Source organism: Salmo salar, chromosome 09 (assembly GCF_965601325.2).
Source record: "Salmo salar chromosome 09, fSalSal1, whole genome shotgun sequence".
Classification (NCBI taxonomy): domain Eukaryota; kingdom Metazoa; phylum Chordata; class Actinopteri; order Salmoniformes; family Salmonidae; genus Salmo; species Salmo salar.
The window spans coordinates 68967384-68994910 of record NC_138299.1 but is presented as its reverse complement, the minus strand read 5'-3'; the positions used below and the strand labels follow the sequence as shown (position 1 = coordinate 68994910).

Sequence of the window (27527 nt, the reverse complement as noted above, 5' to 3'; positions counted from 1 at the left end):
TTTTATAAATAAGCCAAAATATTCTAAAAACCTGTTTTTGCTTTGTCTTTACTGAGTATTGTGTGTGTAGCTGATACAGCCTTATTGTAAAATGTGGAAAAAGTGAAGGGGTCTGATTACGTTCCGAATGCACTGTACATACAGCCATTAGCGCCAACCAATGGTCTGTTATATATGCGCGCAGGCTAAATGGATCATGATGCAGGCAGCATAAAGAATTCTTTTTTTTTAGATTCAACCAATCACTGATAATTGATTGCATAGTGCACCGTGCAAGAATGAACAATTCTTTTTGTTGTAGTTTGTTTCTGAATTTGTCGCTTGTTCCCTCCATTCATTACATGAATCACACGCATGCAAATTTAAAATACACCAAATTGGAAATGTGGTGAGCCGTGAGCAAAAATATTCTTCTCAAATCAGCAGCAGACATTGATCTGCCCGGGCCTTGGGCATAATATCCGCTCTGTGGAACGTCAATTGATAGATACAAGCAGCAATGAGACTCGGGCCCCCAGTCAGTTTCTATTAGGCCTTTTTATTCATCAAAACAAATGGCATCCCTATTCATAGATGACTGCATTTACAATACACATAGGTCAAAGGAGCAGTCCCTATTCACACAATGGCTATTCGTGATCAGTATTTTTAAAAAGCCTCCACTAATCAACATTCATCATTACTCATGGGAGATTAAATCTGAACCAAAATGTATAGGTTCTTCCATCTCTAGTGTACAGGATTAAGTTAGGTTAAACCTTGTCGTTTCGGTGACCCATCAGACTGAGTTCACACACAGGAAAGCTGTCAGAGGTACGTAAGGTACACAGTACAGTGCACTTTTCGTCTAGGAGTCTTATCTAAGCAGAACCATAGGGGAAAAGCACAATTAAAACCTTGTTGACTAAAAATGTAATATTTTTTGAAGCCAGAAAGAGTGAAGGAGAAATGCATGTCCTTAACATTTTCAAAAGGATCATTTTCTTACCATTTAATTTTCTTCAAACAAAAGTACAAAATAAGAGAAAGAAATGGCTAGTTAGGTTACAGTGCAGTGGGAACTAACTACCTCACATACCCTATGACATAGGTCATCTTCCACAATAAGAAAAAAGAAAATGAGAAATTCTAGATTAAGACCTCCATTTCCTCTTGAGGCAGAAGCTGTACATGCCATCTCAATTTCAGGGGATGACAATCTCCCCCCCGCCACACAAAACCATGAGACCAATACAGGAAAAACATTGCCCAGCTCCAATCTCTTAGTCAAATATCTTTTTATTTCTGTTTTGTAATTAACATCATAGTTCTACATCTCCCCCCCCCCCCCATGTAGTAGATATAGATGAATCAACCTACTACACTCATCACCAAATCACACGCAGCTTGGTTTGTCGGGAGAACCAATCCCCATTCACCTTGGTCGCTCAAAGACACCATGGCACACAAAATAATTGTGGCATTCCAAACACGACTGAGTGACACCACCAAGGAATCAGAGCACAAAACTGTAAATGGGATCCATGCAAACAGACAGCAACAGCTAATTACCTGGTATGTGTGTGTCTGTTACCTTGAACAGTGACAACTATTTTTACATGGGGCAAACCTCTAATGGTTTTTGACTTTCACTGCATTTTAGGAAGTTCTAAAAACAGTGGGCAGGTTCAACAAAACGTAAGTAAAAAATAAGGAACTTAAAGACTGTAGTTCAGATAGGTACCGGCTAATGAGCAGTCTCAATGTTTTCTCCTTAGCGCCTTTTTCATGGGGTAAGTTTAAGATATCAATGAATCATGTAGTGAGGCCGGAAGCTTATTTGACACCCTGAGATTACTCTTAGCGACTCTTGTAAAAGAGTCAGACTGTCATGAGACACAAAAAAAGTAAAATTCTGAAAGATGTGTTAAATTCTGTTGCTGCTGCTTTTGACTCAGGAAATGCAGTCATAGGATGTGCTTATTCATCTACCAATAGCTAGGCGGGAGACTGATTCATCCCACCAATGAGGGAGGAGGCTGCACGAGCTGGCCACCAGTCTGACATCTCCCCTAGAAGCCTGCCGGCAACCAACCGTCATCTCTCCGAGTACCAGCTTTTCTTTTCTCCCGCACACGTTACTGTACATGTACAGTACATCCTTACATTATCTATCAAGACCAAAGAAAAAAAACTAAACCATTAATGAAATCAAAAATCAAATAAAAAGTCATGTACATAGTATTAAAAAAGGTCACAGTACATTCACAGAAAAAACTATTTCAGAAAAACTTGCTCTCTAGGACTGTCTAAGGCAGCGTATTCTAACCTACTGAAGCCCACTTACTAGGCTCTCTCCCTCCCTCTGCTTCGAACTTCGCCTGCCCCACAGTTCTGCGGGGAACTGAGCATGTGCAATGGATCCCCCCCACCACTCCCAGCTACATCGTAGTAAGAACAACTTGAGAGGGGTCTTCCTACAACCAAAACACCTTTAAAAAACATGGTGAAAGCCACATGGAATGAAACGTTGAGACCCGTGCACAATTGGAAAATGAGTCTCTTGAAACCCCCCAAAAACACAACTGCAGTGTTATAACCAGACAATAAGACATCCAAATGCCATGTTTTTTTTTCTGTCGAACCTCAACAGAAACGTTTATGCTACGTCCATCTACCCCTATGACACATACAAAACGCATGGGACTGTTAAACTGGACCAAGCAAGAAGACATCAAGAGGCAGAATGGCTAAAACCTACAAGCTGTAGTGTTGCCCAGAAAAGTCGGTTGATAAATACTGTCTAGATCTGCGGGATGGATGGATGGGGGTCTGACTAGCGGGAGCAAAGGGTGGTGGAGGTTTGAGTGAGAAGACAGAAGGGGTTCCTAGGTTAGTGTTACAGAATGGTATTGGAAAATAATTTTTTCATTATTTTTTTCTTCACTGTTAAATAAAAACCTTTTCTACACTAACAACGCATCAGTCTTCATCACCACCATAGAGGAATCATCGTAGTCCATATTGTGAGGCAGTCATGATTGTTTTCTGTTGATCCTGACAAGAGAGATGGTGGTCTAGTTGGGTTCGCTTCATCGCCCCGGGAGGGAGAGGAAAGGGAGGGCCCAGGGGAGAAAGATAGGGGCGACTGGAAGGGTGGGTGGGGTTAGGGAGTGACCCTGGGTCAGGGCTGTTGGTTTTAATCAGAGATCCAGGGTTGTGAAAGCCACATCAGTCCTTTCTCAATTTCCTGTTTCTGGGGGACCTTCTGAAGTCATCTTCTTGTTTCTGGAGAGAGCAGAAAGGAGAGGGGGCTTTGGGTTACACACAAGCCATAATTCTCTCTATTCTGAACAATAAAGTACATCATCAACACAGCCCCTTTTACATCAGCAGTTGTCAAAGTGCTGTTACAGTGCAAGCTTTGATTTCTAGTCACAACGATCCACATCATGCTCACCAAGTCATGCCTTACTGTTCCCGTACCTCTTCAGTGACCTCGTCTTCCTCCTCCTCCTCGTCCTCTTCCTCCTCATTTACTTCCTCTTTCTCTGCAGGACTGTCTTCTGCATCACTATTCTTCTCTGCTGCTGCTATGGAAACCAAAGTTAACATTTACTGAGACGGGCTAACTTGTTGCTCTTGCATTGAGTGATGCAAAACAGCACGCATTGTAAAATAAATGTCAATTACACACACTGTCAACAGATTTGTGATCCTACATCAGGAGAGGGGGGGGGGGGAGAAACGGTGACAGTTCTTACCTGGCTGGCTCTTCTCCTCCTTGACTTGGTCTGCCTCAGCCTTCTCCACCACTTCCTCCTCCTTCACGTCTGGCTGGGGCTCGTCTGTCTTCTTGTAGTCAGCTGCAGCAGTCTTCTGTTGGGACAGAGAAAAGATGCACATTAACACAGATCAAAACATTATCTATGATGACATCCATAGGCAAAAATGTGTGTGTGTGTGTGGGTGGGCACTGTTGAGATGCAACCTTTGATGGTCTGTGGTCACAGTGTGGTCACTGTGTGGTCCCTCACCTTTCCAGTGCAGCAGAAGACGATGATCAGGACGAGGGGCACGGCCACGGTCAGCACGTAGACCACCCACAACCAGGGACGCTCGTCTGCTGCAGTCATCATCTGGTTCACGAGACCGGGCTAGAGGAGAGAACACGGTCACGCAACTGTCAAGATCTGGGAACCATCGACCACAACCAACCACCATCAACTGCATCACAAAAGCAGGTTGCGGATTGCACTATTGGGTGCCGTTGAAAATCTTTACTTGTAACAAGTTTGTAAAAACATCGCTGGTCAGAACACATATGCCCAAAAAATAAAACATCACTCCTGTATCTTTCACATGGACTCCAAAAAGGTGTATTGTGTTATGAAAAACCAGTGCCTGAGGGTTTCTCCCCACATTTCTCTCACTTCCTGAAAGTCCTTATAAGGGCTGGGGGAATTCCTGTTTCACAGTGCATCTCCGGAAGTCCCCACAAACTACTCTGTACCAGTACCACAACACACTTGTGCACCAGCAAACCTTATTAAACAAAGAAACTAGCACAAAAGAACCCCCTTAGTTAAACCATTAAGTTAAATAGTTAAGTACTAACTAAAGTCTTGTCTACTCAGACTGTTTGTAGCAGTGACAATGCACAGGAGTTTGTGTCCCCCAATTCCATGCATACTGCAATGGCAGATCTGAGACAAGCATTTCCATATTAACAGTGGCAGCCAACTGCCCCGGCAGTGCTACCGGTGTAAAACCAAATTATCCGTAGAGCAAACAATGAGGCTGTGAAACCAGTGGAATTCTCAGCGAGCTCCGTGGTTCACTGAGTGGTATGTAGTGCCTTCAGAAAATATTCATACCCCTTAACTTACTTGACGTGTTACAGCCTGAATTCAACATGGATTCAATGTTGTTTTTTTTACCCATCTACACACAATGCCCCATAATGACAATGTGATTGATAATGAAATATCAAATTTACATAAGCAGTCACACCCCAAGTCAATACCTTGTAGAAGCAGCTTTGGCATCGATTACAGCTGTGAGTGCTTCTGGGTAAGTCTCTAAGAGCTTTCCACAACTGGATTGTGCAACGTTTGCCCATTACTATTTTCAAAATCCTTCAAGCTCTGTCAAATTGGATGTTGATCACTGCTAGACAACCATTTTCAGGTCTTGCCATAGATTTAAGTCAAAACTAACTCTGCCACTCAGGAACCTTCACTGTCTCCTTGGTAGGCAACTCCAGTGTAGATTTGGCCTTGTGTTTTAGGTAATTGTCCTGCTGAAAGGTGAATTAGTCTCCCAGTGTCTGGTGGAAAGCAGACAACCAGGTTTTCCACCAGGATTTTGCCTGTGCTTAGCTCCATTTTATTTATTTATTATCCTGGAAAAACTCCCCAATCATTAACTGTTACAAGCATATCCATAACATGATGGAGCCACCACTAGGCTCGAAAATATGGAGAGCGGTAGTCAGTAATGTATTTATTGGAGTTGCCCAAAACATAACACTTTGTATTCAGGACATAAAGTTAATTGCTTTGCCACATTGTTTGCAGTATTACTTTAGTGCCTTGTTCCAAACACGATGAATGTTTAAATATTTGTATTTTGTACAGGATTCCTTCTTGTCACTGTCAATTAGGTTAATATTAGGTTAGGTTAATATTGTGGGTTAATTAGGTTAATATTGTGGAGTAACTACAATTTTCTCCTATCACAACTATTAAACTATAACTGTTTTCAAGTCCCCATTGGGCTCATTGTGAAATCCCTGAGTGGTTTCCTTCCTCTCCGGCAACCGAGTGAGGAAGGAGGCCTGTATCTTTGTAGTGATTGGGTGTATTGATACACCATCCAAAGTGTAATTAATAACTACACCATGCTCAAAGGGATATTCAATGTCTGCATTCTTTTTTGTATTACCAATAGGTGCCCTTCTTTGTGAAGCATTGGAAAACATCCCTGGTCTTTGAGTTACAATCTGTTTGAAATTCACTGCTCAACTAAGGGACCTTACATATTTTATTTATTTATTCATTTAACTAGGCAAGTCAGTTAAGAACAAATTCTTATTTACAATGACGGCCTACACCGGGACGACGCTGGGCCAATTGTGCGCCGCCCTATGGGACTCCCAATCACAGCCGGTTGTGATACAGCCTGGATTCGAACCAGGGCGTCTGTAGTGACGCCTCTAGCACTGAGATTCATATAACTATGTGTGGGATACAGATATGAAGTAGTCATTCACAAAACATGTTAAAAACTATTATTGCACACAGAGTGAATCCATACAACTTATTATGTGTGTTAAGCATATTTTTACTCCTGAACTTATTTAGGCTTGCCATAAATGGGTTGAATACTTGACGCAAGACATTACAGCTTTTCATTTTTAATGAATTTGTCAACATTTTGAAAAACATATTTCCACTTTAAATTATGGGGTATTGTGTGTAGGCCAGTGGGGAAAAAAAGGCAATTTAAATCTATTTTAAATTCAGGCTTAAAAAGTCAAGGGGTTTGAATACTTTCTGCAGGCACTATAGCTAGTATGGCCGTGTGTGTGTGTGATGCTCTGATGGAGAGAATGTGTGTAAGAGAACAGCAAGAAAGAGAGAAAGAGGACGAGAAGAGAAAATGCAGTCAAGCGCGCGTAAGAGAACGTGTCCACCAGGAAGAGAGTGAGCGAGACAAAGAGAGCGAGAGAGGAAACTAGACAGCAACAGAGCAACAGCGAGAACAGACAATTGAGAGAACAAGGGAGAGAGGGGGGGAGCAGAAAATGAACAAGAGTGCTCAAAACTGAGAGAAAGCGAGAGTGAGCGGCCTAGCTGTGTAGAGAGAGAGGGCCATTAAGCCCAACATGCCAGGCATCCCAGGAATTCACCTTTAGGAAAAAAAGGCAGCATCGGTCCGGGGCTGAAGGAATTTTGATGAGGCGGCCAAACGAACGGCTAGTCCGTTAATCCCTGGGTACGAGCCACCATCATCCCCCTGGACTCACCACAACTCTACTGCTCCACACACACTTATGACAGCTCAAACAAATGAAACCACCACTTAGAGGGTGACCTCAGTAGAAGACGAATGTGTGCGTTTGTGTGTGAAGCAGGGCCACGGCTTCTCAATAGTGCCACAGTTTCAGCTGTAACTTCGGTTTTATGGAACAGTGTACTCTAGCGGTTTAAGTATGCGCCAACCACCAGCGAGTCATGCTGGACCAGCTCAAGAAGCTTTTCAACTAAAGCTAACTCATTATACAGAGGAGCAGCTGGAGCATGGTGACAATGACTGTTCCACTGTTACTGCTCAGCCGATCTCCCCCTTGGGTTCCACATGTTATGTCTGTTTCCACTTAGGGGCGGGGCAGGGAAGGGTTTTCCATATGTCACAGAGCCAGGCTTGCCAGCAGCATTCCTCTGAAGGGTGTGGGGAGTGTATCTGGTCTGGAGTCCCCATGAGAAGACACAGGCAGAGAAGTCACCACTAACACAGAGACATTTTCTCATCCCCTTCTAATTGTTACCTTCCTAATGGTTACAGTAAGGATTGGGGGTAGGCATTTTAGATTAAAATGAACAAGATTAAATGGAATGGAGAGATCAGCTGGGCATTTTGTAATTATTTTACTATTCAAATAATGACCTTTATTCCAATATCCTGATAGTTGAAAAACAATAAATATAAATTGCTCTTGACTCTCGACCAATCAGAATGACACAACCGCACAAACAGTGGACACACTGCTTTTCCCCGGTGGTTTGGCTAACAGTAACAGCAAAAGAGAAGTTCCAATTTTTACCATGACAGAACTGATCCCATTACAAAAAGTTTTTCTGTTGTGTGTTTCGCATTGATCTGTGTCAGGAGTTGTAATTGCTATTCAAAGTAGGGAAAATAGCATACCGATGTCAGGGTAGCCTAAAGGCTCCCGAGTGGCGCAGCGGTCTAAGGCACTACATTTCAGTGCAAGAAGTGTCACGATAGACCCTGGTTCGATCCTGGGCTGTATCACAACCGGCCATGATTGGGAGTTCCATAGTGCGGCGCACAATTGGCCCAGCGTCATCCGTGTTAAGGTTTGGCCTGTGGTAGGCCGCCACTGTAAATAAGAATTTCTTCTTAACTGACTTTTAGTTAAATAAAAGGTTCAATATTTTTTTGTTCTTTTTAAAGGACTAAATGCGCAGCAGTAGGCTAGCGCAGATGTAGTTCAACACACCGTTATAAAAGCTATATTCTAAAGATTGTTGTTTTATTGAATTTCAAATGTCATGTAGGGCCCTATAAAATATTTTTTGCCTGATTCCGTGTATATTTTCCTAAATTTGTTTTTCTCCGTTTTGCTTTTCCAAGTTTTCCCCTGCTTTTTCAGGTTTTCCCTTTACATTTTTTTTTTAAATAACGTTTTTTTCCCCCCCAAATAGAAAAACAACTCAAATGGATGTTCTAAGTCCACAACAATGCTTAAACCACATCAGGAGACCACTTCTGAGGTCTGGGGAAATGTCTTGAAATGTTGATACCCTTTAATGTGCACTTAGCAAGAGGCTTCTGTATAGCATTTTCTTTTATAATGCAGATGTGATGGTAGAGTTAACAACACCAATACCCACTGAATTGACGCAAATAATCATCATATCATTCTGTAAGGTAAGCATAGGCTACATTGTAGTTAACATTTAATTGAAAAGGTTGTGGGAAAGCCTTTCCATCTACCAGAATTTTTTTTCACTAGCATCATCGCTAACGGCTACACAAAGTCCCACAGCTTGGGGAAATTCTCATTGCCTCTTCAGAAAGTCACAGGAAATACGAATCACTGATGCCTTCGTTTCATGTCTTATGATCAACTTGGGCGAATTTATAAAATGTTCAATACATTTTTGAACATTGTTGAACTCGGTTTTAATGTCTGCATTCCGTTATTTCGTCCATGTTATAGGGCCCTAGTCATGGTACATCCTTGGAGGTAAAAATGTCACAAGGATAATTTACATTTGGACAACGCTTTTGCATTGTACAAATAGGCCCACAATTTTGTTTCTCCAAAAATGAACACTCACTCAAGTAATCGAATACTAACGTTCGTTCAGATATATTTAATTATCCGTGCCCATCCCTACTCTGAGAAACTTGATACATACGGCCCCTGATCCTAGGCATGTATATTGAACAAAAATATAAAACGCAACATGTAAAGTGTTGGTCCCATGTTTCATGAGCTGAAATAAATTATCCCATAAAAGCTTTTTGTGCGAATGGAAAAATTATCTAAATTTTTGGCCACAAATTTGTGTACATCCCTGTTAGTGAGCATTTCACATTTGACAAGATAATCTATCCACCTGAAAGGTGTGGCATATTAACCTGTTAGGGCTAGGGGGCAGTATTGACACGGCTGGATAAAAAAACATACCCGATTTAATCTGGTTACCACTCCTACCCAGTAACTAGAATATGCATATACTTATTACATATGGATAGAAAACACCCTAAATTTTCTAAAACTGTTTGAATGGTGTCTGTGAGTATAACAGAACTCATTTGGCAGGCAAAACCCTGAGACATTTTCTGACAGGAAGTGGATACCTGATGTGTTGTATTACCTTTAAACCTATCCCATTGAAAAACACAGGGGCTGAGGAATATTTTGGCACTTCCTATTGCTTCCACTAGATGTCACCAGCCTTTACAAAGTGTTTTGAGTCTTCTGGAGGGAGATCTGACCGAACAAGAGCCATGGAACGATGATGGCCCATTAGACACCTGGCGCGCGAGTTCATGTTGGGTACCCTCGTTCCAATACGTTATAAAAGAGTATGCATTCGTCCACCTTGAATATTATTCATGTTCTGGTTAAAAAAGGCCCTAATGATTTATGCTATACAACGTTTGACATGTTTGAACGAACGGAAATATATTTTTTCCCCTCGTTCATGACGAGAAGTGCCTGGCTGGCTTAGATCATGTGCTAACAAGACGGAGATTTTTGGACATAAATGATGAGCTTTTTTGAACAAAACTACATTCGTTATGGACCTGTGATACCTGGAAGTGACATCTGATGAAGAGAATCAAAGGTAATGGATTATTTACATAGTATTTTCGATTTTAGATCTCCCCAACATGACGTCTAGTCTGTATCGCAACGCGTATTTTTCTGGGCGCAGTGCTCAGATTATTGCAAAGTGTGATTTCCCAGTAAGGTTATTTTTAAATCTGGCAAGTTGATTGCGTTCAAGAGATGTAAATCTATAATTTTTTAAATGACAATATAATATTTTACCAATGTTTTCTAATTTTAATTATTTAATTTGTGACGCTGACTTGACTGCCGGTTATTGGAGGGAAACGATTTCCTCAACATCAATGCCATAGTAAAACGCTGTTTTTGGATATAAATATGAACTTGATAGAACTAAAAATGCATGCATTGTCTAACATAATGTCCTAGGAGTGTCATCTGATGGAGATTGTAAAAGGTTAGTGCATCATTTTAGCTGGTTTTATGGTTTTGGTGACCCTGTCTTTGAATTGACAAAACATTACACACAACTCTTGTAAATGTACTGTCCTAACATACTCTAAATTTATGCTTTCGCCGTAAAACCTTTTTGAAATCGTAAAACGTGGTTAGATTAAGGAGATGTTTATCTTTCAAAGGGTGTAAAATAGTTGTATGTTTGAAAAATTTGAATTTTGACATTTATTTGCATTCAAATTTGCCGCTCTTGAAATGCACCTGCTGTTGATGGAGTGCACCACGGGTGGCACGCTAGCGTCCCACCTAGCCCATAGAGGTTAAGAAGCTGATTAAACAGCATGATTATTATACAGGTGCACCTTGTACTGGGGACAATAAAAGGCCAGTCTAAAATGTGCAGTTTTGGCACACAACACAATGCTACATATGTCTCAAGTTGAGGGAGCATGCATTTGGCATACTGACTGCAGGAATGTCCACCAGAGTTGTTGTTAGAGAATTGAATGTACATTTTTCTACCATAAGCCACCTCCAACGTCATTTTAGAGATTTGGCAGTACTTCCAACTGGCCTCACAACCGTTGACTCTGTGTAACCACGCCAGCCCAGGAACTCCACATCCAGCTTCTTTAATGGCGGAATTGTCTGAGACCAGCCACCGGGACAGCTGATGAAACTGAGGAGTATTTCTGTCTGTAATAAAGCCCTTTTGTGGGGAAAAACAAATTCTGATTGGCTGGGCCTGACTCCCCAGAGGGTGGGCCTATGCCCTCCGAGGCCCACCCATGGCTGCGCCCCTGTCCAGTCATGTGAAATCCATAGATAAGGGCCTAATGACTATTTTAATTGACTGATTTCCTTATATTAACTGTAACTCAGTGAAATTGTTGGATGTTGTGTTTATATTTTTGTCACCGCTAGTTAATCTGACTTGATTGCTTACCCCAGAGACTATAGGCTTGCATCATTTAAAAACAGCAATGCTACAAATATCCACATTGCTCCCTGAAGAGGTTTTGGAGAAGTCTCTGGATACAAGGATAGGTTCTAGGTGCTTCAAAACAAACTGTCCAATGGGAACATCTTAGACGCAAGAGGAATCCCATGCAAATAAGAAGCTGAACGTTCGTTCTATGGTTAGGATAGAAGTGTGATATGGAGCGAAGAGAGATCTTCTGGACCTGCTTGAAATGTCAGATGATTGCACTGCATATTCGTTCCTTATCAAATGTCTGTATATTTTATGTGAAAAATGTATGAGAAGTTTTATCAACTAGTCACAAGGAGTCTCTGTGTGCCCGTCCCTCTGTGTGCCCGTCCCTCTGTGTGCCCGTCCCTCTGTGTGCATGTGCGCTATTGCACCCACCTCAAGGGCTCCCTCAGCAGCTTTCTTCAGGCCCCAACCATCGTTGGCCCAGCGATCGGCCGTGTGCCTCTCGTTGGTGATGAAGAAGTTATCAAAGAAGATGTCGCTGGACATGGACCACAGCTCCAGGCCCACGGCATTGAAGGGGGTCATTCTGAAGGGATGGAGGTCCTCAAAGAAGGCTGGGTTGGCGATCTTCCTGGGCTTCCACACACCCTGGGAGGTACATTGAGGGTTGAGTGTACAGTACCGTGAGAGTTTCATTCATAAACTATTCTTTTGGGGAGCCATTTGTAAGTACATACATTTGGATTTCTCTGCAACGAGAGCTCAGTAGTAAAAAAAAAAGGTAGGACATTTTTTTTGGAAAGACAAGAACACAACGTCACCAATGCAAGATCAGAAAAAGCGCAAATATTAGGCTCTCATCAATACAAATACTGAATTGGAAAGAGCAAGTGCAACGATTGTGTGTATGTTATTTAGGCTTCACACTGCACTGGGGTAAAACATTTTCCTAAAGCGGCTGATGCTTGGTATATGGTACACGCTGGGAGGTGTGAAGGGTTACCTGGTAGTTGGGATTGTCGATCATGGGGGCCTTCCACTTGCCCTTGTAGCTGGGATTGTCAATCATGGGCCGTTGCCAGGCGCCACAGCCGGGGGCGGTTTCACAGAGGGCGTTAGGGACCTGAGGGGCCTCCCACTCACCATCCATATCCTCATCCCTGGAGAAAAACATCACAGATCACAATACAGACAAAGCCATAGTGTTCAACAAGATGATATATGGTTACAAGTTACTGTAAGTGTGAGAAAGCAAAAGACCAAAAAAAAAAAAAAAAAAAAAGCTCCAATTGAGAGAACGTGAAGGCATAAGTGAAAAATAACAGCATCTCCTTTTCCTCCCTTTCTATAAATCCCCTTTATCCACTGTGCCCCGTTCCTCCTCTTCTCTGGGGGCTCTAATTTAATTTCCGCCACAGAAGTGAGACATCAAAGACAGTGAGAGCGGAGGGGGGGGGGGGGGGGGGGGCTCTACAGAGCCCGAAAACCAGGCCTGGCTGTCCTGAGGCAAAGCGCGCAGTGTGATATTAGCTACTCTCACCAGGAAGCCCGCTCTCTCCACAGAGAAGAGGAGGAGCTGCCGCAAACACTAGCAATTAGCTTCCAAGAAATGAGTGGGCTAAACCAGATGAGGGTACACCACGACGGGACAGAAAAGACAGAGGGGAGGTAGTAGAGTGGTAGATGAAGGGCAGAGAGAAGGGGAGAGATGAAAGGGAGGGGGCGAAGAAAAGAGTGGCAGACAAGGGTAGAGCGAGAGAAGAGATGGAGTACCATGGTGGACGGTATGTGGGGAAGGATGAGCGGAACGAGAGAGTAAAGGTATCGTAGTTACCAGTCCTCGGGCTTGACCGCGTCGGGGTCGCTGGTATACTCGGACTCATCATCCAGCCAGCCGTCTGGCTTCACTGCGTCCTCATCCGGGATCTGTTTCGGTGCATCCTCATCCCTATGGGACAGGGGAGAGTCAGAGGGTACACACACTAACACACATAAGCACACCTGGCATCTGAAAGAGAAAAAAAAGCAACAACTGTCGACAGCTGACACACACACACACTTTCCACAGCTACATTTGAAACGCACATGCTGTGTAACTTCAACATGTAAGAAACCCTGGCGAAATAGCCCATTTTTCACCTACACTTAAATATGCACACTTACCAGTCCTCGGGTTTGACTGCGTCAGGGTCCTGGATCTTGGGTCTCTCATCCCAGTCCTCTGGCTTGTGGTCATCGGGGTCCTCGATCTCGGCAGCCGGGTTGATGGGGGGGGTCATGTCTGTCAGCAGGTTACCACTGTTCACCACCGCCTGGTCCACCAGCACCTCAAAGCTGTTGTCTGGGTTCACCACTAGGAGGAAGGAGAGAGAGAAAGAGGAGAGAGGTAGGTAGAGATGTTTAGAGGAAAACAAGTGGAAATGTAATTCGCATACCTGATTCATAGAACATGTGAAAATGTCTTGTTCACCGTGTTGTCTCCCTAGGCGAGTCTTCTTGTCAGTGTAGACTATTGGACCATCAAAGAGTATATAGGCCTCGTGAGTAGAACATGTTGAAATGTCTTACCCAGCGTGTAAAGGTGGGTCTTCTTGTCGGTGTAGTAGGTGCGCAGGTCTGCGTCGGGCTTCTTGGCGTGCTTCTCCTCATACTCGCCAGTCTTGGGGTTCTTGTGGCGGAAGATGAAGTGCAGCTTGTAGTCCTCGCCGCACTTGTCTGGTCCGAACATGATGGTGTAGGGAGTCTTGTCAACAAACTCATCCTGAAGGGCAGAAGAACTACATTAACCTCAAGGAGGCAGTCTACATGCAGATGTATTGGGTAAAAAATATGTTTGTACTGATGAAGACACAGCTCGGGTCTAAACATGATCTATTAAAAACAAACACCTTTGGGAGCATGTACAAAGGAAGTCTGCAGTTGTACTTGATGTTTCCATCTTAAATACCACGGTGTGCATGTTCTTACCAGGTTAAGGTCGGGTGTCTGGGAGAGCAGTTTGACGTAGGCGCCGCCACAGTCGATCCCTTGCTGGAAGTTGACCTCATATTGGACGATGAGGGGCTTGGTGTCAAAGATGAAGGGCCTGAGGAGCTGGGCTGAGATGGCGTGATGTTTGGCACGGGACTTGAGGACCAGGCCCTTGTCGCCGGGCAGCTTGCCATCCTTCATGTCCTCCACCTCCCATTTACCTGCAAGACAGAGGTCGAACACGCAAGTAGAGTACTCACTTGATAAATGTCTGAATGGAACCTAACCTAGGGTCTTATTCATGAGGCACTAAACAGAAGAAAATTTACTGAAATGTAAGACTACCTCAACTTGTCCAAAATTCTAGTTGTAAAATGATTTGCTAAGTTGTGCCCTAATGAATACTACCCAGAAGAATGATTTATGTTCTAATGTGACAGAGAGGAATTGTCTTGGTGCCTACCGTCATACTTGGCAATATCCTCATCAATGTCCTCCTTCTTGGCCTTTGACAGGACCCAGCTGAAACAAACAGGATAAGCGAGATGACTTGAGAGTCAAGTAAACATGGTAGCACCTGGACACTATAGGGGAAGCTGCCGGGGGAATAGCCTAGGCGCTGGGTTCGTGTTTATCCTTACAAAAAGTCTAAATAGCAGCTGGTCCTATGGTGAGCACTTACCCAGCACATTGTGGCACATGAAAAGAAGACAAGACAGTTTATACCACCTAGGCTATTTAGTTTCAGGGCAGCATGTTTGAATATCGTATCTTCTCTGATATAGACTTCATGTGTATAATAAATTATATATATATATATATTTATATATATATAAATAAAACGGTGCCTGCTTTAATTTCGAAAGTTGAATTAAAAAAAACTCTGGGGAAACCAGAGTGCTCACCTGTCAAGGGTCCCCATGTCAAAGGACTCGGCGAAGAAGTGTTCCCCCGTGGGCTCGGGCACTTTGTAGGTCACCTAGAGAGGAGCAGAGAGGGGTCAGTGGATCACTGGGTCAGCTCTTCCACTGCCTTGCTAATCAACGCATCACCTCTGTTTTTTCACTGATGTCAGGCTACTGAGCTATTCACCACTTGCCTAGCTACCCAGACTCCTTTCTCTGGCCAAACACTATGCTATGCCCACAGACGTTAGTTTCTTTTCCGCAGTGAGTCTGGATCGGAGTACCTCCCCGAACATTTACAGATGCGAACACATTCGGGGAGGTCTGACTGGTCTGGAAAACGATGGATTGGGCCAGAGCCAGAACACACGGGGGTAAAGCGGTGGTTTGAAAATTCCTCAAACCGTACAACACCCCCCATGCCCCTCGTCACCACAGACGACTTCAATGATGGCAGTCTCAGACGAAAGTATGTTGCGAACGACAGTGCATCGGAAGAATTTAGTGTGAGTCGTCAGGGCTAATTCACCAACTTCTCATCCCTTCTGAACTATAGGTCATATCTCTACATATCAGAGCTAGTGGAGAAAGGAAGGACACTAAGCAGTCCCAGCACAGGCTTAGCCTCTATCATTTGTGGTGTTGTGCGAATCACATTCATTCCTTGAAATGAGCTCAAACCTCCCACTCACTCTACAGCCCTTTCAAAACAGACATTTAACTACTGAATATGGCTTGAATCTGTGTATAACAGTGAGCAGCCACGTAAGCCTAACCTTTTCTCCTTGGCTGTCACAATCTGGGCATGCTAGAAGGGAAGAGAAGTGCCACGCTTTCTACCAAAACTGAGATTTCAACCACTGAAACTATAACCTTACACACACTGGTCTAGGATAGACTTACTTTAGGGACTGAAGGTGGTCCCGGGGGCATGTCGGCCTCCACCTCTCCGTCCAGAAGCTCCTCCCCATGGTCAAGCTCCTCCATGTCGTCTTCCACATCCATGTCGCCCCCCATCTCCACGATAGGCTCGTCCTCCTCATCCTGGTGGGCGGTCACCGTGGTCAGTAGCAGTGTTGACCACAGGCCCACGGCCAGCAGCAGAACATACCTCACCTTCAGCTCCATAGTCTAGGGGAGAGAAGAGAGAGCAATTAATACACTAGGCCAATTTCTTGAAGAAAATGTGTTCGCTCGTCAGCTGTTCAAAAGTGTTTTAATAAGAAGTATGGCGGATAACAGTAGTGGTCTCGCTGACGCAAGCACACTAATTACTTAATTACTGATTAACAAGTGGGAATCTGTTACGGTCTGCATCTACATTCATTTAGATTCCTATTGAATCCCCTCCTTATCCGTTTCAGTTGTTGCATATGGCATACAGATTCCTAGCCACCTTACCCAGAGGGCTAGGGAGGAGCAACGGAGCCACAGTATTATTACTTAGTTACACCCATCCATTCCTTTCAGATCAAAACGTCTAAGAGTAGAGGCTGATTTCAAACGGTGGTTAAGAGAAAGAAAAATAGAGGCTATGGGTAGGACATGAAAGGTGAAGAAAGGAATGTGATGGAGGAAGGAAAATGACAGCAGTGAGTAGAGAAGGTGGCCATATAATAAAGCGTAAACAAGGGGTTAAATGAGATGAGGGATACAGGAGAATAAGATATGAAAAAGAGAGAGGCTGCTTCTGGGGGGAGAGAGAGAGACACGGTCTAACAGAGACAAAAATATGGGGGCGATTGACAATGCAACCTAGCATATAATTTGAGCTGGAGAAAAGGGATAATTTCCGAGCAGGTGGCCATTACGTTAAATTACAGCTTCTTATCCTATTAGAACAAGCCTACTGGTAGAGGTGGTACATGCAGGAATCAAAACTACAAACCTGGTCTTATGAGAACAAGATTGACCATTAGTTCTACAACTGGGCTCCCTCCTAATTTTCAAAAACGTTTTATCCTTTTCATGCTTACAGAACGCACACTCCCTCCGACTGTTGCCAGGCATATGGTCGCCATGCCGTTACCCAGTGCCTCACTGGCACCTATTGCCATAGCGACGAGCCTGAGGCATATGCAGCCTCAGCCCCTTCCCCTAATGAGATTTGGTCCAATGAGATTACACTAGCACACCATGTAAGACACACACGGAGTTTACACACACACACACATATTTACCTTTCATATTATTCACAGGCAATTTACTCAACACCAGACAAACAATTTAGGACAGGCTGTGTGCACACAGACATTGGCTCCTCCAACACTATCCCAAATCTAATTGAGAAGACTGGGTAGGTGTTTAACCTCTCTGGGCTAGGCGGGACGAATTCGTCCCACCTACGTAACAGCCACTGGCAGCCTGTGGCGCGATTTTCAAAACCTAAACCCTAAACCACTCCTACTCAGTAACTAGAATATGCATATACTTATTACATATGGATAGAAAACACCCTAAATTTTCAAAAACTGTTTGAATGGTGTCTGTGAGTATAACAGAACTCAAATGGCAGGTCAAAACCTGAGAGATTCCTTTACAGGAAGTGGCCTGTCTGACCATTTGTTGAACTTGTTTTCCATCTCTATCATTTACTAAGGATCTCTGCTCTAACGTGACACTTCCCACGTCTTCCATAGGCTCTCAGAGCCCGGGAAAAAACAGAATGTCGTCATTCCAGCCCCAGGCTGAAACACATTATCGCCTTTCTCAAGTGGCCCATCAAGAGACACTAGCTTATGCGCGTGACCCCGACCGCCCCCGCCTTTGGGATTTTTTCCTCTGTTTGCCGAAAAGGAGATTCCCTGTCGGAATATTATCGCTTTTCTACGAGAAAAATGACGTAAAAATGGATTTTAAACAGCGGTTGACATGCTTCGACGTACGGTAATGGAATACTTTGAATTTTATTGTCAGGAATTGCGCCAAGCGCGTGACACTTCTTTACTATTTCGGATAGTGTCTGGAACGCACGAACAAAACGCCGCTATTCGGATATAACGATGGATTATTTTGGACCAAACCAACATTTGTTATTGAAGTAGCTGTCCTGGGTGTGCATTCTGACGAAGACAACAAAAGGTAATGACATTTTTATAATAGTAAATATGATTATGGTGAGTGCTAAACTTGCTGGGTGTCTAAATAGCGAGCCCGTGATGCCTGGGCTATGTACTTAGAATATTGCAAAATGTGCTTTCACCAAAAAGCTATTTTAAAATCGGACATCGAGTGCATAGAGGAGGTCTGTATCTATAATTCTTAAAATAATTGTTATGCTTTTTGTGAACGTTTATCGTGAGTAATTTAGTAAAATGTTAGCGAATTCCCCGGAAGTTTGCGGGGGGTATGCTAGTTCTGAACGTCACATGCTAATGTAAAAAGCTGGTTTTTGATATAAATATGAACTTGATTGAACAAAACATGCATGTATTGTATAACATAATGTCCTAGGGTTGTCATCTGATGAAGATCATCAAAGGTGAGTGCTGCATTTAGCTGTCTTCTGGGTTTTGGTGACATTATATGCTGGCTTGAAAAATGGGTGTCTGATTATTTCTGGCTTGGTACTCTGCTGACATAATCTAATGTTTTGCTTTCGTTGTAAAGCCTTTTTGAAATCGGACAGTGTGGTTAGATTAACGAGAGTCTTATCTTTAAATGGCTGTAAAATAGTCATATGTTTGAGAAATTGAAGTAATAGGATTTTTAAGGTTTTGAAAATCGCGCCACAGGATTCCACTGGCTGTTACGTAGGTGGGACGATTTCGTCCCATTGGCCTTAGAGAAGTTAAGCAATAAGGCAAATCTTCCGCCTATCTATCATTTTTTATTTAACTAGGCAAATCAGCTAAGAACAAATTCTTACTTGCAATGACGGCCTACTTGTAAACCCTCCCCTAATCAGAAGGCAAGGTGGAACAATTACAATGTTTCTTAAGCCTATAAAATCCACTTAGATATTCCGAAACACCTAGGGGGCAAGTATCAATTTGAGATTGTGTCCTTGTCTTCTCCAATCAGATAATGCCAATGAGATCGCAGTCTGTTATAATTCCATCCTATTCTCAACCCCTCGACATGTTCTGATACCATTAGCCAAATAAGTGGGTCTGGGTACGAAGTGAGGGGGGATGTGAGAGTACTATTAGGTCCACCTTACCATATGCAGACAACTGATATATAGGCCATATTTTATGACTATAATTAATTTTAAATCAATTCATAATTTAGAGGGCCTCAAAGTCTTAACAAACTAACCAAAGTTACCAACTGTCTTTTTGTCATGAGATTACCGGTGTCTACATGCTAGCATGCAGTTGCACACGTATTACTGTACATACCATGCACATCGCAGACTGTTCCATTAATGAGTTTAACCCCACGCGGGATTAACGTCCGTAGCCACACCGTCTAACGCTTTCCATAGCATAGCACAGTCATGCTAGTTTACCAGAGTGGCTATTATCAGGCCAAGATGACCATAATGCTCTACTTTCCACTTGGCATTTGGATTAACAATGTAGCATATCTATAGCAGGATTTCCATTCGCCAGCAATAGAAAGCTTTCAGAGTGCGACTGCCCCAGTCCTTTAAAAAATACCTTAACATTTTGTGGAACTGTGCATTTTCATTGGTCTGTGTGTCACACACGCATAGCATATTTGAGGGGAAATCGTTGAGACAGATGCTGCTACAGTTCTTCAAAAATCAAATTTGATGCCGCTGGAGTGAAACATAAGCCCCACCATTGCACAACAATTCTAAAACGCAATCGCATGTTAAAAACAGTTCTGATGGCCACTATTAAAAAGAGCAACTATATAACTATAGATAAATTGTAGCTTCCATCAATGTAATTATCTGCATCACTCCCCCCCCCCCCCCCCAATCTTTCTTTGCAAATAAATAAAATATACACACACAACTTACCCCTTATTACTTTCTAACCCTACCACCCTTCCCCTAACTGGAGTAAACTAGTGAACAACGCTTAGGCCTCTACTTCCAGCTTATACATACCATCTACATTTTATGGATACAGTCTATTATACAATATTTATATTTTGTCTATTTTTACTCCTGTCCTTCCTTTACCCTCAACCTCTCCCATCAATTTCTGATGTCCATCCAGTTTGATTTTTATTTGCCATATCTTTCAAAACTGTGCTCTTTCACACAAGTTCTTAACCTATATTAGGTTTTACGGACACAGTATGTTTTACATTAGTTATCTAGTCCCAACCTTCAGCTTCATTCAACCCCTCCCATCTATCTCTTAACACCATCCATTTTGGATTTCTATTTGCCATACATTTTTCAACTGTGCTGTGATGCTTCACAAAAGTACTGAACCTTTCTATTCTCATTGTTTCTACAGATTACTAAATTGAAAATATATTTTCAAAGTATTATACTATTGATCAGTTGACTATGACTTTTCAAATCACCCAGTAGTGCCATCTGCAGGGTTAGCTCCAGGTAAATATTACAATTCTTCAGCCATTCCTGGACCTGTGACCAAAAACAAGCTACATACGGAAAGTACCAAAACAACGGATCTAATGATTCCATCTCGTCGCAGCAAAATCTGCAGAGCTGGGAAGGTAGTATCCCCTATATTACGAACATTCTATTGGTTGCAAGAATTTTGGATGATATTTTTATTTTTAAATTTAAATTAAAAAAATGTTGAATCCGGCGTCTTTTTGCATATCAGTTCATAAACCATGTCCCATGGAATCAGCAGATCAAAAGTCTCTTCCCAACTATTTTGCAATCTATATGGCACGGCTGTGAATTTTTTGGGTCTTAAATGAAACTGGCATACTTTTGTATTAATCACAATTTTCTTTAACCAATTATGGTCTTTAATGCAGGGCCGACAGACAAGTTACTTACTTTTCCCCCTTCCACTTCCATTTTTGCAGTAATGCTACATGTGACATAACTCCACCAGTCCTATTTTGATATCACTTATGAAGATAATTTTTTAACAAACGTTTAACCTGTTAGGGCTAGGGGGCAGTATTGACACGGCCGGATAAAAAACGTACCCGATTTAATCTGGTTACTACTCCTGCCCAGTAACTAGAATATGCATATAATTATTGGCTTTGGATAGAAAACACCCTAAAGTTTCTAAAACTGTTTGAATGGTGTCTGTGAGTATAACAGAACTCATATGGCAGGCAAAAACCTGAGAAGATTCTGAACAGGAAGTGGCCTGTCTGACAAGTTGTTGTTCATCTTGGCTCTTTTTATTGAAGACTGAGGATCTTTGCTGTAACGTGACACTTCCTACGGCTCCCATAGGCTCTCAGAGCCCGGGAAAAAGCTGAATGATATCGAGGCAGCCCCAGGCTGAAACACATTATCGCGTTTGGATAGTGGCTGGTCAGAGTACTCTGAGACTCAGGCTCGTGCACGAGGGCACGAGATGTTTTTATTTTCTCTCTTTGTACGTATAGACGCTTCCCCGGTCGGAATATTATCGCTTTTTTACGAGAAAAATGGCATAAAAATTGATTTTAAACAGCGGTTGACATGCTTCGAAGTACGGTAATGGAATATTTAGAAATTTCTTGTCACGAAATGCGCCATGCTCGTCACCCTTATTTACCCTTTCGGATAGTGTCTTGAACGCACAAACAAAACGCCGCTATTTGGATATAACAATGGATTATTTGGGACCAAACCAACATTTGTTATTGAAGTAGAAGTCCTGGGAGTGCATTCTGACGAAGAACAGCAAAGGTAATAACATTTTTCTTATAGTAAATCTGACTTTGGTGAGTGCTAAACTTGCTGGGTGTCTAAATAGCTAGCCCTGTGATGCCGTGCCATCTACTTAGAATATTGCAAAATGTGCTTTCACCGAAAAGCTATTTTAAAATTGGACATATCGAGTGCATAGAGGAGTTCTGTATCTATAATTCTTAAAATAATTATTAATTTCTGCCCTCCGAATTCATTATATAAATAAGCCCTTTTAAATGTTGTCAGGCTTGCCGTTTCCAAATAAAATAAAATATATATAACCGTTCGCTAGGTGTAGGCAAGACCATAAGCAAATAGGTAAACTGGGATACGACTAAAGAGTTAATCAGGGGAATGTTTTTTATTTTGTTATCCCCCCCCGATATGTATAACAAGTATATCCACGTCAGACCATAATATAGGTAAACTACACAGTAATTCTAAAAGTAGCATTTTTTTGTGATCCAATACGTAATACAGTACACTTACCATTTGGTTTTAATCCAGAAAGGTTTGAAAAAGTATCTCGATCCTCTATGAGGCTGTGGAGGGATCCAAGTTGTGGATTTAAAAGAAAACAATCATCAGCGTACAATGACACCTTTGTTTTTAAGCCCTGGATTTCTAATCCCTTAATATTATTGTTGAATCTGATTTTAACAGCCAACATTTTGATGGGCATAGTAAATAGATATGCCGATAGTGGACAACCTTGATTTACTCCTATTGACAGTTTAAAACTTGAGAAGTAGCCATTGTTTACTATTTTACACCTAGGGTTACATGATTTTAACCCATTTGATAAGACATACTCCAAAATTGAAATGTTACAGGCATTTATATATAAACTCCAGTCGTACTTGATCAAAAGCCTTTTCAAAGTCAGCTATGAATAGCAGGCCTGGTTTCCCAGATTTACATTAGTGTTCTATTTTTTCCAGTACCTGCCTAATGTATCGACCACGTAACATTTTTATTTTTATTTTTTTTAAATAAATAAATAAATAAATATTATCACACATATAAATAAATAAAACAGCCTTCCCTGTGGCTCAGTTGGTAGAGCATGGTGTTTGCAACGCCAGGGTTGTGGGTTTGATTCCCACGGGGGGCCAGTACAAAAAATGCATGGTATGAAATGTATGCATTCACTACTGTAAGTCGCTCTGGATAAGAGCGTCTGCTAAATGACTAAAATGTAAAATGTCTGATTAGAATGAATAATGTCCGACAATACCTTTTAAAATTCTATGCACTATACATTTTGCATCACAACACTGAAGTGTAAGGGGCTACTATTTATATTTGTCAACTGGTAATTGAAGGATGCTTCCCATTCGCCAGTCAAGTGCAACGGTAGGCAGGCTTCAGCGTGTCACACACACCTTTGCAATGAGCTGGACTTGTTTGAAACCTGAACATTATACTTCATATTATAAGGTAGCAGGTAGCCTAGTGGTTAGAGCGTTGGACTAGTAACCGAAAGGTTGCAAGATCGAATCCCCGAGCTGACAAGGTAAAAATCTGTTGTTCTGCCCCTGAACAAGGCAGTTATAACCCACTGTTCCAAGGCCGTCATTGAAAATAAGAATTTGTTCTTAACTGACTTGCCTAGTTAAATAATGGTAAAATTTAAACAAATTCTAAATAAGGCACATCTTTCCTAGCTTCAAAGTAAAAGCCAACCATAGAAACGTGGAGGCAATTATTTTACAAAGACTTCCATATGCCATTGAAACCAGTAGTCTATTTGTGTCATGTTCTATTGGTTCTCAAATCAACTTTGTTTCATTGTCCAGTAGCCAAAAGCACAATCCTAGTCATATTAGCAACCCATGCTAGTTGCTGCATCTTTAGATAACCCCTCTCAAATATTTTAATCTCTGTGTGGTGCGCTTTGACAAGTGTTTTTCCCGCTAATTGCGTTATGAAACAAAAATTCACATAGCCTACTTCCTTGTGCGCATTGCTGTCCTTATGTGAAGAAATAGTTCACTAACTTCCTAAGCTAAATGTTCTGATCTGTTGCATCAACCTCATTGCTTTTTAAAGTGTATTTTTTATCTCCCACAACTGTTTGGAAAAGGTCATTTCTTTCTTGTGCAGAATGACAAGCTGACCAATAGAATAGGTAAACTTTTATGGGGGATATTAGTTTGACATAGGCTAGTGATTTTGCTATTTGTTACTCATCTTGTTGGCTGAGGAACAGTAAATGTGGCAGTTGTGAAATGGTAAAAGTTTGCATTGGAATTCAGTAAGGACACACACCGTTGCATCCTTGAGTTGCATGTTCTGTTAAGACATATCACATTTCGAATATGGTTTTCTGTCATTCTGTGAATTGTGGTGTACACCCTAATCAGGTTACGCAACCAATGCATATGGGTCCGGTACATTTCTCAAATGTCTCCAATTAAAATGCTGCCAGTCCAAGTGTCTGGCACCACATTTTCCTAACAGAAACCCTGATCTATAAGCCTACGTTGAGCTTGTTCTACAGATCACAGGGTCTTCCTAAGGGACTGTGGTCACTGGAGTAGCCTATAAGGTAAGGGTGGAGAATCCCCCCCCCCCCCCAACTCCTATCTTTCAGGAATGGTAACCAGGGCACTACCACCAAGGGATATGTCACCTCTAGAGCCAGGTCCCCTAGGGAGTGTCCTGAGGAGGAGCTGCAAACACAACGTGTGTGTGTGTGTGTGTACACAGCCTGATGCAGACTATCCTTTAGGAAAAGCCATCAGGGAATAAAGTAAAGTAGTAGCCCATTTCAGTGTCATATGAAGGCCTGAGTGTGTCATTGTCCATTGACAATTTCTTAGCCTGTTAGGGCTAGGGGGCAGTTTAATCAGGAGAGCTCTTAGCTGGCTAAATTCAGTCCACACACTGTCACAATTCTATTTCAGTAGGCTAACACAGTTAAGGTTTTCCAACCTTCCCAAAAAGGCTATGCATTAATATATCTAGGTAGGTTATATGTAAGCTAATATATATTGAGCACATTGACAATACACATAAATGAGACAAACTTCACAGTGACCACATGGGTTTGTCATGCCAGTGTCGGAGGAGAAATTAACCTAAAACTTCACAACTTTTCATTGAACAGCTCCAAGCCCGGTGACAGTGCTGGTGTGTTCTTCAATAAAGGATTCTGCCATGTGTCTGTTTGTACACTGTGACTAGGGTGTTTCCCTGGAACAAGTCAGGCTGCCAACAAAGAGGGGATAACCAGAGGGGAGCTCACCACCAAAAAGCACCATGCATGTAACTTCACAATCAACTGACTGAGTGTGAGCGTGAGGGGTGAGATACAGGTGTTATTGGTGTGGGTAAGGCAAAGGAGTTGTTGTTGACTAGCTAGGCCCCAGATTCCTCTCTCTTTTGTGGGAGATAGGAGCTGGAAGGATGGCTGCCGTCCGGGGGGGCGAGGGAAAAGACGAGGTACCTTGTAGGCCAGGGGTGGTGGGGTGAGGGACGGATGGATAAACATGAGAGGAGTGGCAAATTTCACTTTCTCACCACAGGCTGAAGAAGTCATGGGGCTAAACAAAACAAACCACCACACTGGAGGTGAGACCTGGGAGGCCTTGTTATGCTGCCAAGTGGACACCATTCCCCCATTCACGTCATGCCTCAGTGGTCACATGCATTCAAGTGAGGGGCCAGAGGAGATACAAGGAGGGGGAGGGGACAGTATAATCAATCAGTGCTCAATCAACACACCAAAGACTATTATCAGCCAGCCAGTCTTCTGAATTCATTCCATTCAGTTCACTCTGTATTTGGGGAAAAACAGTGCCATCTACTACAGAAACAGACATCTTGCGCAAGACGTTGCACAGTGCTTTCTCAGTGTATCCCCTCATGGATAAGCAACATTCAGCCTCTGATAATGGATAGACTAATCTGTGCTATGAAGTCCAGTCTAGATCATACTGTAGGGATATAAGTGTGGGTGTGCGGTGGGTTTAAGCAGATAGGAAGGATAAGGACCCAATGACCCTCCTGTGCCTTGACTGTCTCAAAGAGAGAATGGAAAAGACTTAAGACTAAATAAAAGCAAAAATATTTTAAAAACATGCAAGTCTATTGTACCATTCAACATTAGTTGCTAGATTAGGTCAACAAGAGCGTGGGGTAAAGGTGCAATCATCTTGTCAATGTACACAAAATGTAACAGCTTCTCCTGTGACCATAAATATTACCCACCAGAAATTAGAAGTTGTTATATAACCATGGGTAAACAATAAAACGTCCAACTTCCCATTCATATAAATAAATATTTTCCATTCAACTCTAGAAGGCCATTTCCATTTCTCAGATAGCTAAAGAATGTGTCAACCATTCAATAAGATAACACAGGCCAAGTCCTTTGTTCAGATGTGTTAACTCTTAAAGCTACATTTCCAAGAGGGTGTTGAATGCATCAGAGGAAGTGGGTTTGAAAAACTGGTCAGACTTCAACGCGTTTCATCCCTACCAGCAATACCCGTTTCCATGTGGCCATTCCTACAAGCAGGTTCATGTACGTCTTAAGGGAAATTATTTCAGATACAATAACTACCTGTAGCTAGCTCCTCACTTGATAACCCCCTATTTGAAGTGCGTAGGTCTTGTCACCCACTAATATCCAACACAGCCAAAGAGATAACAATGACCAAACTAAAAAGGACATACCGATAGGTAATTAACGTTAGGGCACAATGTCACATTAATCCATTCGTTAATTTCCTTGTGCTCGAGATTTAAATAGCCATGGCAAATTAATCACTATACCTTAGTTTCTCACCATGACACATCGACTACTCTTTCTGATAATATACCTACGTGATTTTTGTTACAAACGTTCAGACATGTGCACACCAAGGAAATACTTGTCAATTTCCTTACTTCAGCTTGAGGCGGGTTTTTATTTAACCACTTAATTGCTGACATTAGATGCATGCCACAATGTATCCTTGCCTACAGTAGCTAACGTTAGCTGACTAACACACTATCAAAATGTCTTGGCTAACTAACGTTGCACAATGAAAAAAGACGGCAAAAGGGACACACGAGCAACTGTGTGCTACTAACAGAACATTTCAACGTTCATTTGTTGGATAACAGTAGATATCTTTATTTTACTAACGTTAGCTAAATTAGCCTACTAAATAGCTGGCCTCTGTCAGCTACTAACGTTAGCCAGTCCAAGCTAAGACCACGCACCGTTTCTCGAGCTGATTCATTATGATAAATACAGTTAAAAGATTCTGGACAGCATCGTATGCAACTGAACAAGCTGGGTAAATGTAGACTGAAATAATAATTACGCGAAGTAGCTATATTTGAAAGAAGTGACATTTGTTCGTCATTACGTACCTCCTGCTTCGATGTGACACCTTGAACTACAGTAGGATCACGTGTGACTTTGGGGCATGCACTTTGGATTAGTAGCCACACCTTCTCCAATTGTTTATT

The 27527-nt window shown here is 42.2% G+C and overlaps 1 protein-coding gene across 4 annotated transcripts; it reads right to left on the bottom strand.

The window, feature by feature from the left end:
* Window positions 1–518: 518 nt before the first annotated feature.
* Window positions 519–27518, bottom strand: canx (calnexin). 4 transcript variants are annotated; one of them, XM_014211980.3, is made up of 14 exons: window positions 27429–27518; window positions 16205–16432; window positions 15302–15375; window positions 14860–14918; window positions 14394–14617; window positions 13995–14187; window positions 13590–13779; window positions 13261–13374; window positions 12430–12586; window positions 11859–12074; window positions 4017–4136; window positions 3744–3858; window positions 3440–3572; window positions 519–3267 (listed from the first exon to the last, which is right to left on the bottom strand). In XM_014211980.3, exons 2-13 carry the CDS (start codon window positions 16427–16429, stop codon window positions 3451–3453), a joined length of 1809 nt encoding a protein of 602 aa, XP_014067455.1. In that variant the 5' UTR covers window positions 16430–16432; window positions 27429–27518; the 3' UTR covers window positions 519–3267; window positions 3440–3450. The 4 variants fall into 4 exon arrangements, with proteins under 4 accessions (XP_014067455.1, XP_014067453.1, XP_014067456.1 ...); XM_014211978.3 differs by having other exon boundaries at window positions 3466–3572; XM_014211981.3 differs by having other exon boundaries at window positions 3440–3569.
* Window positions 27519–27527: the final 9 nt, after the last annotated feature.